This window comes from Phaenicophaeus curvirostris, chromosome 4 (assembly GCF_032191515.1).
Source record: "Phaenicophaeus curvirostris isolate KB17595 chromosome 4, BPBGC_Pcur_1.0, whole genome shotgun sequence".
NCBI classification, from domain to species: domain Eukaryota; kingdom Metazoa; phylum Chordata; class Aves; order Cuculiformes; family Cuculidae; genus Phaenicophaeus; species Phaenicophaeus curvirostris.
In genome coordinates, this window is record NC_091395.1 from 22,664,658 (window position 1) to 22,679,252 (window position 14,595).

Genomic DNA, 14,595 nt, shown 5'->3' on the forward strand with positions numbered 1-14,595 from the left:
TACCGAGTAATGAACTCAGCACAATGCAAACATCCAGTGTAGCCTTGACTAAAGCCTCCCACTGTCTGCTTCTTACAGAGCCAAACTTACTCTTAGTGTAATGGTCTTGATTCTCCCTGCCAAACCTGCTTTCGGGTGGACAAGGTGCTGAGGGGCATGGTTTAGTGTTTGATAGGAATGGTTGGACTCGATGATCCGGTGGGTCTCTTCCAACCTGGTTATTCTATGATTCTGTGAAACCAAGGAGTAAGCAACGTTATGAGGTAGCTTGGCAGCAGGATGTACTTACCATGGTTTTCCAGTCCTAATACCTGTGCTTGTGGGAAGAGGGGCTGTGGGTGGCTCGTTTGTATTCTAGCACTGACTGGCATCTTCACCCAAGCCTGGTGTGGGACCTGGTCCTTCCCCTCAACTGTCCCAAACGCAGGCTCCACCAGAGGGCACAGCCAGCCAGCAGAAGTGGGGAGCTGGGGCAGCGGCAGCAGCAGGAGGAGGATGCTGCTGAGAGCAGAGGTCCCCCAGCAGCTACCAGGGCTGGCTCCTGACGACCCCAGCTGCATCCTGAAAGGAGCTGGGGTTCCCCTTTAAAAACACACTGATCCCTGCCACTTTCAAGAGAGGTGCAGCATCTGCTTTTGGCACCTGAGCACGTGATCTCCTGGTCTGGGTAGGTGAAAGGAAGTTAGCATGATGGGGGTTTTGCAGCATTATATTTGATTATATATCGGGTAAGCGTGTCACTGGGTTTCCTTGAGGTAACAAGTCAGGGTTACCATTTCTTCCTACTTACATTACATCTTTGTTCTTTATTTACAGAACACTTCCACAAATTTGGGAGCTGCCTGGTAACCAGGTGGCTCTAGCTTGTAAGATGATTTTTTTTGTAGTTGTGCCTAGTTCACCCGTAAGCCCTGGGACCGAGAGGGAGGACATAGAGAGCTTTTCTTTCTGGTCTGGACCTGCTCTGCACCCTTTCCCTCCATTAGACTGCACAGCATTTTAAAGAGGCCAAAGTAGAGGAAGGCCATCTCTCCTTTTGAGCCAACATGTATAGGGAAATTATATCTTCAGGGAGGTACATATCAGTAGATGTGCCCTCCTTGTGTGAGGGAAAGCTCAGGGAGCTCATCTTCTATGACGATCCCCATTGCTCATTTTAGCTCTGCGTTCTTCCCAGTCAGGGCTCTCCTTCTGTGGCATAACTAAAAACACACTTGAGTTTTCTCTATTTATCTCAATAGATCATTGCAGCAAGTGCAATCCTCATATTATACACCATGATAGTAATTAACACCTAGCCACAGCACTACGGCATCTAGATCTTTCTTCACTGATGGCCAGACAAGCATTTATCCTATTAATACCACGAGTATGATACATTTAATTTTGTGGACAATGTATGTAGCAGATAAGCAACATAATAAATATGCTTTGCATGTGAAATAACACCGTCCTTCTAAGCCTCTCCAAACTTCTAAGACTCAGTAATGAATTTAGTCTTGCTGTATCTGCTGTGATGGGAGAGATGTTAGTTTTGCTCTTCAGAGAAAAAGTGAAGCAGAGAAGTGACTTGTCAGAAGCATCCTGGAAACTCTGCCATTGACCCATTTAGACTCAATGAATAAAAGTCTTTTAAGTTCACAGTTTTGTGGTATAACCATAAATTGTGTTTGCAGAAGTCTGCTTCTGAGGCCTGACTGAAATATAACAAATATCCGTTTATTCTTGCAATTAAGAACAAGCACGTTGACCGGTGGAGCCCAAGTCATGAGTTTCTGGTGACACAACTTATTCATATATGAAGCAAGTGATGAAAATTCCTGTCTTCAGGGAGTTCATTTGAACAGATGAGGTGCTTAGATAAGAAATGCATCGATTCACTGTCTTTCCTAAGGGAGCTAGAGAAAAGCCCTGGATGGAAATGAAAAGAATCTTCCTTTGGTCAGGTCCTCATGGTGATCAGTGGTCATATATTACCTCTGTGTATTCAAACCTTCATTTGACAATCATATAAGCATGCCAGAAAACTCATCTCTCTTCTTTGGATTGTCCTAGAAAGGGTAGAGGGAAATGACTGGGGAAAAAAAATAAGATCAAAGACTGTGGCATGCTTCTGTATCTTCCTAATGGAAGGCAATTATTATTCCTGGAAAAATTGTTCCCAGTATCTGCACCTTTAAAAATGCAGAAAAAAAATCATAGTTCCAGATATTTTCATCCTTTTTTTCATATTCAGTAATACTTAAACAGATATACTCACATCTGCCTTATGACCATGTGACAACTTATGGCTTAACCCCTAGTACTAGAACTCTGAAACCCAAACCAGGATCACTTTAAACAAGGCCCCCTCTCACATCGAGCATAAGTCAACCAAGCTGAGCAAACCAGACCTTGCCTCTTTCTGACCAGAATAGCTGGCCTAGGGCTAATCCACTTCAAGCACTCTGCTCTTGTTAGTAAGAAGTTGATTCTGCTGTAAGCTTATACTGCTGAAGACTTATCCTTGGACAACACCTGGCTGTAGCAATATGCATTTCCTAATTTACAGATTGGTAGATAGGTGACCACTGAAGCAGTAAAACAAGATAGAAACAAGCAGATAGCTGAAACTGGGGAACAACCTGTCTGCTGAAGATATATAAAACCAAAAGAGAGCTAACACTTCACATTTTGGCACCTTTGCCATATTGAGCAGGTGGTCTTTCTTCCTCTGCCCATCCCACAGCCCCTGGGTCAAGTGCATTGTTGAGAGAGTTGGCCACTCTAATTTGCTTTGAGAGTGGAAGGGGCCATCCCAGCTCCAGCTCTACAAACAGCCACACTACTTACCCGCTCTGTGAGCCAGACTTCACCCTTCAGGGAAACAATGCAATTCACCGCACAAGCTATTTGTTTGGTTGGGTTTTGTTGATGACTTACCCACCTGTTGTAGTGAGCTGAATCAGCTGATCGGGGAAGTGCCCGAGGTGGGAAAGCAGGAGCAGTTTATGACCACTGATAAAACTGCCTGGGAGATGGGTACAACTAGGAGTACCGGTGGCAGAGCCTATCCACAGACCTCCCCATATCAGGAATTTGAATGTACAGCTGGGTACAAAAGCTTCTCTTTGACTCTAAATACTTCCTACAAAAATCTTGGGAGTTGTAGTATCATCTTAATTTGTTCGTATTTCTACATGTATTCAACCTAATGCTAACATAGAGCTTTCCTTTTATGTGAATAAATAGCACAAACCCACCCATAAATAGACACCTATAATAACAGCACTAATCACTCAAAAAAGTATTTTCTGCTTCTGTGGCTTTTTTGTACTGCAATGTAAAATTAAATTAGTCTTTACAACATGATCACACAGACCCCACTATTTCATCCACTTTTCCTATTTCCTAATTCAATTAAAAAGAAATTTGTAGGAATGCCAAGCAAATATATAGATTCACATCAAACATCATAAAACTCAGTTTCTACTCCAACCTCTACTGTAGACTTTTAGCATGGCCTCAGCACGCAAACTTAAGGGGTTCAGTGTAGGCATCCAGCTCCAAACTTATGTGCCTATGTTTGATTTTTTTGCCTTTCATTTCTCTGTCTCATCTACTTCCCTTAAAAAACAGATTATTTTTATTGACCTCTCAGCGATGAAAGTAAATTTATTTTCTCTCAGGTTTACTGATACTGTCCAATGCAAGGTTGTAGGGAAGGCAATACGCTGTCAGTGTTATGCTCTTCCTGGCTTTTAGGAATGAAGCAATCCACATTACTGGCAGAAAATGTAGATTATAAAATCACGTCTTTTGCCTATGTATGAGTAATATCTGGAATATGCATAGAACTGCTACCAGCGTACTCTGAAATAGGGAACTTAAATTCTGTGATGTATATGGGAATGGCTATAATGAGGGAGGTCTTGCTGTTGGATTGCATTTTATGCAGAAGAACTTGTGTGCTTTGAAATCACAGAGATTTTCCACTTCTTGCCACAAACCATGGCCTAGAGCTTTGGTGTAAATTGAAAAATGCTTCTGTTTCTTATGGCTGTGAAGAAAATACTGAGAGTGCTGAGTAGGTGAACCATGTGAAGACAAAGATATAATTACCCTGCTTCTAACTACAGTGAGCTTTTATCAAGCCAATCTAAGCCATTGCCCAGACAATGAGGTGGGGCAGATTTCCATCCAAGATACCACAAGGGCTGTACCCTGGAGCTCCTGCCTGGCTCTTGTGGTGCACTCTGCAGTTTGCTCCTGCCCATCATAATTTCTATCGTTACTGGCATGAACTGCATAAAAATGTTGCAGAAGAGCTTAGATCTGACTGGTTTCAGAGCTCATGGGTAATTTTTCAGTGCATGATCAAGCAGAAGTCCCTGGGTACTGTAGCAGAATGGAACGGGAGTACATTGAGACATGGGTTTTAGACCTGAAAGATGACACAATAATTCTGCTTTAAATTCCCTTATAACATTTAAATTCTGGTTAGTGCATACTACTGATTTGTTATGAGCTGACACTTCCTGAATACAACAATTTGTTCATAGGGTTTGCTTAGGCTTACCACGGCACCCGTCCAAGCAGCTTCTCTGCTGCCTGTGATTGAGTCTAGAGCTAGTCCAATGGCACAGACTAACCTGATTTGCAGGCCTGACTTGCCAAGTAGACTTGGGCAGCCCATATACATCCCTTAGCCATTTTTTGTTTATTCCCTGGCACTTGATGAAACCTTTCTTTTTGTTAGGACTGGTCAGGACCATCTAGTAGTCCTAGGGACGTCCCTTATTCATTCTTGATACCAGCTCCTATTGTATTAGCCAAGGGCACCACCTAATTGTTTCTAGATTATGGGGTATATAGGAGAACCTAGATTTCCATGGCTTCCACTATTTGTATGTCACTTTCCTTTCAAGTATGGCAAAATAGCACACAGAGAGTTTAAATCCTTCAATGCATTAATTGATACAGCTGGAAAAAAGCCTTCAAGTACACAGGCCTCCTTCAAGTTTTTGTTTTAGTAATTGATGTTACGTTTAAATCACAATGTCAACTCTCATTGCTGTTTACTATTGACTTGTCAGCAATATAGCATCTCATTTCCCAGCAGCTGCTATGAGTTTAGTTGAAACTTGGCTATACCTGAGTATGACAAACAATTCAAAATTACTCCTTGCAGCAATAGAAGCTTAATGTTTTTTGCAATAAATTAACACTGTGACAGAGAAGAAAAATTATTTGCTTAATTACAGGAATGATAATGGTAAGCTGCCCAACCTGATTAGACAGTTCTTTGTAAATCCTGAATGAACCTGCTTGCATTATTCAACCAAAGTGTCTTGGGTAAAATGGAAATGTCGTTAACATCTTTTATGTTAATATCTTTCTGGTATAAAATGCAGCATTTACCTGCTACACCTTCCATATAGCCTTAGCAGACATGCTAAATAAAGGGAATAAAAAGTAATGTTCAGTAACTATCCAGTTACTGAGCGAGATAGGCACCCCATAGAAAAAAAACAAAGGTATGTACATGAATATGTGTAGGGGGAATAAGGCTGTATTCCCCACCTCTCAAAATCATGTCATTCGCCCCACAACCATTCACCTGAAAGGCATTTACAACTTTCACTTCAGGTTCCTGTTTTTATGTTAGAAATAATTAAATTACTTTAGAATATGATTACATAACAGATATTTGCCCTTAAATTAGACTATGCATTTTTTTTGTCTATTCTTGACTGCAATTGATCTAAGAAACAGGGCTTACAAACTCCTCAAGGCCAGGAAGATTTTATATGTTCTTCCATTGCCTACATAGATTTTATAAGTGACCCTAAGCTTCAGAATTTTCAGGTAGCCCCCATAAGACTGGGACAAGAAGGATCCACTGCAGATTGTTTAACTTGTGTAGAAGTCCTGTGAGCTATGGAAAACCTGGAGAAGTCCCTGGTGAGCTTTTGAGACTCATAGAAATCCTAGTAGGCTTCAGTGTTTTGGAGTTTGTTACTGTATTTCCTGAAACTGCTACAGCTGATTTTCAAGGTTGCTGAGACTTCCAGGTGATGCTTTGCACAGTCAGTACTCCTGAACAAGCGCCAAACTCCACACAGATGCTTTGTGAGTCTGGATGGCAGCAGAGCTCCCAGGGTACATATTTCCAGACAGAATCTCTGGGGGCATCAGTCAACCTCAACTGGAGCCACATGGCCATCCAACTCCTAGAGGAGCCCTTGCCATAGCATTTTATAAACTTTGGCTTCATCTTGTGCACCCTGCCAACCCTCGCACTGACTTTAGTGAGCCACCAGTGTAAGGCAGCATATGTCAGACCTTCTGGCTAATCTGCCACTTCAGGTTTCCTAAAGTCCATCCATGCACTCTGGAAACTTTGCATTTGGGACAATTCTGTTCTGAACAACTGTTTTCTGGGGGAAAGAAATCCCTAGACCATAAACTTCAACTCTCTAGATACTCATGAAACAATGAGATGGGATGGGATAAGCCATTAAGCTACCTAAGTTTCTAATACAAAATATTTTGGAGTTGTAGAAAAAGGGATATTCATTTCACTCTCCTCTGCCAAACTGAAGTTTCTACTAGCTGTCCTTCTATAACAGCACCACTTTTAAGATAGAAAAAATAAGTTGCCACTCATGGGAGTGAATGTACCAGATACAAATATTCTCTCAAAACTGAGGCCCAGATCTCTGTGTTTGTTTCTTAGTCATTTTTGACCAAAGACTGTTGACATACACCAGCATTTGTTGTATCACTCAAGAATTTCTCCACATCTCTATATTAAGGATATTCAGGTGGATGAACAATATCGCCCAAAGCTCTTAATGGAGCAAGTGCAGACACACACTATGGTGAAGATATCACTGGGAGATATTTCAGCTGGAGGTGGCATGTCCCTGTATAATCCTACAGGAAGCGTGTCTGTCAGCAAAACAGACAATGCAGGCTGATATCTGCCATGAGGCAGCATTCATCCCCTGGCATGACGGCAAAGAGCAGTCCTGTGGCTTGGAGGCCATGCATTGCAGCTGCAAGTGACCCATCACCCCGTGCTTCATCCAGCCACACAATACCATCTGTGGCTGTGCTAGAGATTTCTTTATCCATCTTCCCCAACCTGATTTCAGGTCCCTGTCCACCGAAACTGCCTGCCAACAGAGATTTGGAAGATTAACATGCACCTTTAGAGGCACATCTTTTGGAGGAGGAGTACAAATGAAGTCAGCTTTGCCAAACCATCACTTCGCTGGCAAGCTTAGCGGCCATGGAAAGCTCACATAAAGCAGTTTTGAAAACCCCTGAAGCTCTCCGAGTTTCTCCATCTGGGAAGCAAGGCTAGGAATATTTCTCTTCCCCTTTGTCTTGTCTATACAGACATTAATCTCTTTGAGAAAAGGATTACAGGACCTTGATCTGTTGAGTACCTCTGGGTACAGTAGCAATAAATAACTTAGCACCTCCTTGTAGTTTTAATGGTGTTTGGTGTTTTGCTTAAAACCCCCAGTGAGATGAGAATGTGAGAATCTCAGCCCTCATTAGGAAGAAAGAAAAGTTCTAATTGTCAGGAAAAAAAAAAAGAGAAAAGCTCAAAAGCAGGACTGAAGAGCAGAGTAGTCAAAAGGCAAGCAGGAATATCAGTCTGGTTAACTGCTGATGTCCCACAACTTGAGGGCGCTCTTTTTCATTCTCAGTGCTTTGGTTTAATGACACTTAAACACTTGCACATCAGTGAGAACTGTAGCCCATGTGAGACAAGAGCACGCTGACTTGCGTTGGATCTGGTCGCTTATGGCTGTCTTTCTCCACATGAAAGCAGTTCTCTTCCTGCCTCAGACTGCAAGTTCAGTGGGGACTGGGACTGCTATTTTAGCCCAGCTTGTACTGTAAAGCACGTCCAGGGTGATGTTGGAGTTGGAGGAACTCAGCTGGAGACATCAGCATGTGGCAGATAAAAAGGGAAGGCAAAATCAAAGGCACAGAAACACCTCATGCCCTAGCTGTGAAAGGAGCTGAGCAGGTGATAGTCATACTCAGAGACTCTGCCCCATGCTCCACCAGCCTTATTAGCAGGGTAACATCCCAAAGTGTGCCTGTGTAGAGTGAGGAACCGGGGGCTGCCTGCCTGCAGGACAGTGTCCCCGGCATGGTGACACCCAGACACAGCCCCTGACCCCTGCAGCACCTCAGGCCTGGCCAAGCAGCTGGAGCGCAGGGGGTAGGTGGGTGGGTCAGGCACAGCAGGTACACATTGAATTTACACACAAAAAGGATGGAAGTGGGATGGGGTGTGTTTGTGAGCTTAGTCTTTCTGGGATCATGCATGCATTTGCTTTTCTGGATTTCATAGAATCATAGAATCATAGAATGGTTTGGATTGGAAAGGACCTTAAAGATCATCCAGTTACAAACCCTTGCCAAGGGCAGGGACACCTCCCACTAGATCAGGCTGCCCAAGGCATCCAACCTGGCCTTGAACACCTCCAGGGAGGGGGCAGCCACAGCTTCCCTGGGCAACCTGTGCCAGTGCCTCACCAACCTCATTGTGGAGAATTTCTTCCTAATGCCTAGTTTAAATCTTCCCCCTTCCAATTTATAGCCATTCCCCCTCCTATCACTACGTGCCCTTGTAGAAAGCCCCTCCCCAGCTTTCCTGTAGCCCCTTCAGGTACTGCAAGGCTGCTATGAGGTCTCTCCAGAGCCTCCTCTTCCCCAGGCTGAACCACCCCAACTCTCTCAGCCTGTCCTCTCAGCAGAGATGCTCCAGCCCTCTGATCACCTCTGTAGCCTCCTCTGGACCCAACAGCTCCACGACCTTCTCATGTCGGGGACCCTCAGCTCCTGCTCTTTCCGCCCTGGGAGGCGCGGGGGGGCGCGAAGGGCATCGCGCACGGGGCGGGGGGGTGGGGAACACACAACATGGGGGCGGGTTCCTATTTTCTCAGTGCTTTTTCGACGGCCCGAGGGCAGCCGCTCCCCCGCTCCCGGGGGCGGCGCGGGGCGTGTGCGCGGGGCGGCGGGCGGCGCGGGGCGGCCACGCCGGGCGGGCGGGCGGGCGCTAGGACCGCGCCGCCCCCGGGCGCCGCGCGGCGGCCGCAGAAGAGGAGGAGACCGGCGGGCCCGGGAGGCGCGGAACGGCGCGGAGCGATGCTCACCCCGGGGTACCGCTGAGGCCACAGGCGGCGGCGCTCCGAGCGCGCAGGGCCCGGCTCCCGAGGCGGCGGCAGGCGGCATCTCGGCGCGGGGAAGCGGCTCCGCGGCCACCGGGGCCAATGAACATGTCAGTGTTGACTTTGCAGGAATACGAATTCGAGAAGCAGTTCAACGAGCATGCGGCCATCCAGTGGATGCAGGAGAACTGGTGAGTGCCGCCGCCCGACCGGGCGGGCACTGAGCCCATCCGGGTGCGGCTCGGCTCGGCTCGGCTCTGCGGGCGCACGGGCGCTGCCGCCTGCGCTACCTGCGCGCCCCGCCGCGTTACGCAAGGCCGGGGCATCCCGATCGCCGCCGCCGCTGCCCTCCGCGAGCCGCACACGTGCTCGGCTCTGCCCCGGCCGCCCCGCGCCCCCAGCGACTCGAGCGTGTGCCCGCGCTCCCCCTTCTCCTCCCCGCTCCCCTCCCTCCGCTCCTGAGGAAACTTCGTTTGCCGCCGTTGCGGTTATTAACTTTCGGGGCGTGTGCGAGCGGCCGAGGGGAGCCGAGGGGGCTGCGCGGTGACCCCTCGGGGCTTCCCGGGGCGCGGCGAGACGGAGCCGCGCGGACACGGCCTGGACCGCCGAACGGGAGCGCCGTGCAGAACGCCTGCCCGCTGCCTCGCACTGCCCCGGAGGCGTCCCTGGTCCCCAGGGGCATCCGTAGTTCCGAGAGCATCTCTGGTCCCTGGGGGCATCCCTGGTTCCAAGAGCATCTCTAGTCCCCGGGGCATCCCTGGTTCTGGGAGCATCCCCGGCCCTCGGGGCAGCCCTGGCTCCGGGAGTGAGGCACACCGCTCCCCGGGCTCCGGCCGGCGCCGTGGAGGCCAGAGTGTAGGGAGTGACGCAGATGCCCCTGCTCCCTCTCACGGGATACTCTAGGATGCCCTCGGAGCCGGGATCCCCCTGTCCATCATGCCGGCCCACACTTTCCTCACAGTCCTTGTCCTGCACTCATCCATCTGTATGGACCTTGTATTCACACCTTGCCCACGTTCACCTCTGCTTCTTTGTTGCACCATCCCCAGGCACCCCTGCCCAGTGCCCAGTCTTGCCCCTTCTGCCGCTGTCATAGTCTTTCTCCCCGGCTTGGTGTGACTTTCCCATTGCCTGTGCACCTTTCCTCAGCGATGCTGCCTGCTGTCTTGGGCTCACTGTATCTCCAAAGTGAGGACCTTCCCTATGCCACCTTCACGTGACAATGGCAGTTCCAGCCACCCCTGCGCAGTGCTCGGTCTTGCCCCTTCTGCCACTCTCATAGTCTTTCTTCCCAGCTTGGCCCCAACTTTCCCATTGCCCATGTGCTCTTCCTCACAATGCTGCATGCCCTCTTGGGCTCCCTCTTCCCTATATCTCTTAAGTGAGGACTTCCCCTATGCCACCTTCACATGACAATGGCAGGATAGGACTGTCTCTGAGTCCAGGCTTTGGTGCTTGCATCTGCAAAGCAGAATGATCCCAGATTGTAGGTGGATCTCAGCCAAAGACTCGCTAGAATCCTCCAGTGACCCATCCGGAGACTTTTAAAGACAGTGCAAAGTGACCATTTAAGAGTGTATAGGTCTCCCCCTGTTCGACTGCAGGTGAGCTCACTAGTTCTTAAAGGGGTGTCTAGTGTCACTCATGTTACAGGAGAAAGGAGACCACGTAGCTATTCTTGGGCTGGGTGTATTGGATGCTTCCCATTTTGTCCATGTTCCAGAAGAAAATTGGCATCAGAATGGGACAAACTGGTAAAAGAGGATGTAGGAGTGGCATCTGAGTGTAAGTAATAGCCAAATAATCAAAGAAAGATGCAGTTTAGATTTAAGAACATGACTAAGATCCAGGACTCCTGCATGGTCTTCTTGACTTTCCTGTGCTTCATGACATGACCTTGGGAATATTACATAATTTCTCCTAGGCCTCAGTCTCCCCAGCAGGGAAAGACTGGGGGAGTGAAGGGTAATAATTCTGAAATGCCCTCATGAGGTACTTTGACTTAGGTAGTCTTTGCCAAGTGCCTCGAAGATGTCAGGTACTGTATAAATGCTAAGTAGTGTTATTAAAATCTCCCTGGCAGTCTCATGACCTGCAGAGGTTCCCAGCTGGGACTCCTGTAATGCCAGGCTCCCGCTTCTCACTTTCAAAGGAGGAGGCTGTCAGTTCTACACTGTAGAACTGCTGTACAGCTAAAGAGGTGCTGGTGTTTGCGCATATACGTTTCGGTCTTGTTTCACCTTCTCAAAGGGAACTGATTCATATGAAAGGAAAGGAGGAGAGCAGTGTGCTTGTGGCCCGGGAACATTTCTGGAAATGAAACGGAGCTGTGCCCGCTAAGGTCACTGTTGTGGCAGGCTTTTCCTGAATATGCTGCTAAAGATTGTTCTGAGTTTCATTGTGCATTTTTATTTATTTCACTTAATGAAACAGGTCATGTTCCAGTACTTGAATTTTGCAAGGATGCCTAACTGGTAAAATACAGCAGCTAAGGGGTACAAGAAGGCTTTTCTACTTTGTATCAGAATGACCCAATAGGTTTGCTTATGCAGACATCAGGGGCAGTACATGGCTTCTCAACTTTGCAGGTATAGCCTTAATGTATACGTCATTAATATAAGAGCATCCTAAGATAAGGTTCTTAAGTAGTAGTTTGTAGGGATAAACACAATTGCTTCTTCTTTGGGCAGGAACATGGATGAAGTAGTCTTGCTCCAAGCATGACTGGCAGGATTTCTATGCAATACAACTGCCGTGCCTAACAGAGAGGTAAACAAATTCTACACATGAGGCTTCTGTTATTTTATTTCATCTCAGAAATATTTCATGATACCTTACAAAGATAAAATAAAAAATGCTGTATGGTGTTTGGGGAATGAAGTGGCTGTAAAGAATTGCCCATCTTTTGGATTTCAAGGAGTGTCTTTGGAGTCTGACTAGATTGCATATGAAGATGTAGCTGAGTTTGAGGCAGGACATGAACCACTTTACATATCTTCTGGATTCTGGGCTAGTTAAAGCACTAACAATCCCTTGTAATTATAACCACAGAAGCCTAAAGCTGGAAAAGCTTGAACACAAAGCCTAGAGGTAGCAGCATGCCCCTAGGTACAGGTATGGTTGGTCTGGATGCATCATGATGCAAGGAATGATGTGGCTAGTTGTGTTCAACCAAGGCTTGCCCCTCCTTTGCCTCTGTCCTCCGAGCGTATTCCAAACTCCATCACTCCCTGGGCGCCTAGGCTTTTCTTCAGCACACCCCAACCCTAGGGTTTATTTCCTCACTGTCATCTACCCTGAAGTCATCCCTCTGAGGCTGGCACGATGGTGAATTGGTCCAATGGCAGTAAAGGAGGTCCTCTTTGCTTCATTCAGAATGTTCCTGCCTCACATTAGGGAGGTGCCCATCCTGCAATGTGCATCGTGCTGGGACCTCTTTAGAGCCTGGGCCTAGATTAGTAGTGCTGTAAAGAGCCCACTGTTTTGATACAGAGGAAAAATGAATAACCTGCTCACTGTAACTTACCAGCTGACAGGTTTTGTGCCTCCCTGAATGTTTGACTTCATGTGTATAGCCCTCAGCCTGCTTGGTTCTCCTTTAGGGAGGCACGAAAGGCAGAGCAAGGTTGCGGGCTGCAAAGGCAGACCTGCAACCTGCTGGTGTCTGAGAACTGCCAATTAGTTGTCTTCCCTAAACAAGCAATGACAGGTTTTGAGGAGGTTAAAGACAGGTCCATTTACTCACATGAAACTCCTTATGCTTTATGTTGTGGGAAAGTTGTTGTTGATGTACATTTATGTGCATTGCCATCAGGTAGGTAGCTTTAGATGATTATCTTACTGTTCTTAGTCTGTGGGAGGCTTGACTTCAGCAAGATCAGGATTAAGTCAAATGTTTATTAAAATAATTGCTTAAAATTATTTCTCAAATCAGATTCTCCCAACACCTCCTCCCAAACTTCCTCACAGAGGGATGAAGTAAATAACCTGCAGAGGATTTTTTTTTTCCTTAAACTGCTGCATGAGAACTAATGCATCTCTAGTCCTTTATTTCTTGTAAATGAATACGTTACAATTTTTGCAGAAAATGTGCACTTCAGTCAGGCATACAGGAAAAAGGGTTGCAGTGCTTAGATCCTGATTCCCAGTGAAGCCAGTGAAGTAGCAAAAACGGGCTGGTGCTTAGGAAAGCAAAAGTAACAGAAATGTGTGAACGGAGCAATGACCGCTGGGGTCCTTCTCCATCGTGCTGCAGAGCACCAGGTTCGGGCATCAGCACGAAGTGACAGTTGTTCCTGTTATAATTGTCTGGCCAATAATAATTATCTTCAGATGTCTGCTGACGAGGGGCTCACCAATGGGGAGGCAGGAGGCCTGTGCTGACTGCGCCAAGATTATCTGGGCGAGATGACGTCACGGGAGGGCTTGCCTAAAATCGCAGAAACTTTTCCTTTGCTGCTTTGCTGGATGCAGCAGATCTCCGATTGCTGCCCCTAGCTGCTACCCTGCTGCCCTCAGGCGGGCTCCCCTCCATCCCCTCTCTTTTCCCTCTCCTGGCTTTTTCCTCTCAGGTTTTTCTCCCTGAAAAGCCAGGGTTTAACCCTTGGTAGCTGGCAGTCTGCTTGCAGGTAGTAGCGAGAGCCAAGTCAGAGCAGAGGACAAGCAGGATGAAAGCGGGGCTTGTTATTCTCCAAAGATGCTGTGGGGCTGTGCTGCAGAAAGTGGCAGTTCTCGTTAATGAGCTTTCAGTAAGGGGAAAGGCACTGCATAAGGGCGGCTGGGCATTTTTTTGCTTTAAACGGCACAGCCAACTCTAACTGGACTCTGATATTAACTTTGTAAACCTCAGATGAGTATAGTTTTTTAAATAATTTGAAAAAAAGTTCTAGTGCACAAAGTTATTTTTAACCTTTTGTTACCTGAATCTTTTATGTGGTGAGAGGCAGAAAGTGCAGCCAATGCTGGGAGAAATTTATCCTTCGGTGTGATTCTCTTTCTGGTCAGAACTGGAGCTATATGTGGAAGTGCAAAGTGTCAACTAAGTTGGATTTGAAAATGCGCTTTTCTTTTAATAATTCACACAAGCACCGTCATCTCAGACAGGTTTGTTTCCTAAATGCAGAACAAGCTTCTCTCATCCACTTAAGCTACTCTTACCTCATGCAGAAATCAAGAGTGAGAGGCTGTGAGTGTTTCTTTCCAGGCAAACGTGCATGGCAGCCAAAAACTGATGTAAATTACTTCTCTCTGTTTTTTTCTTTTTCTCCCTGAGCTCTTACTAAATGCCAATGAAGGCTGTGAATGGGACACTGCAGTCACCCTGCCCTCTCTATGCCATGGCAAGGACTGAAAGGGAAGATGTATGAGTTGCTTTTTACCACAGAGAGACTGTTTAACTTAAGCAAAATTCAGTCAG

General features: G+C 46.8%; 1 protein-coding gene across 2 annotated transcripts in view; it reads left to right on the forward strand.

Annotated features, from left to right (window-relative positions):
- Positions 1 to 9,080: 9,080 nt before the first annotated feature.
- ELOVL6 (ELOVL fatty acid elongase 6) overlaps positions 9,081 to 14,595 on the forward strand; it is a 74,812-nt gene continuing 69,297 nt past the window's right edge. For both annotated transcript variants that reach the window (XM_069855503.1, XM_069855504.1), the window contains exon 1: positions 9,081 to 9,370. In XM_069855503.1, the coding sequence (XP_069711604.1) occupies positions 9,282 to 9,370 (89 nt within the window). In that variant the 5' untranslated portion in view covers positions 9,081 to 9,281. The remainder of the gene's footprint in view (positions 9,371 to 14,595) is intronic.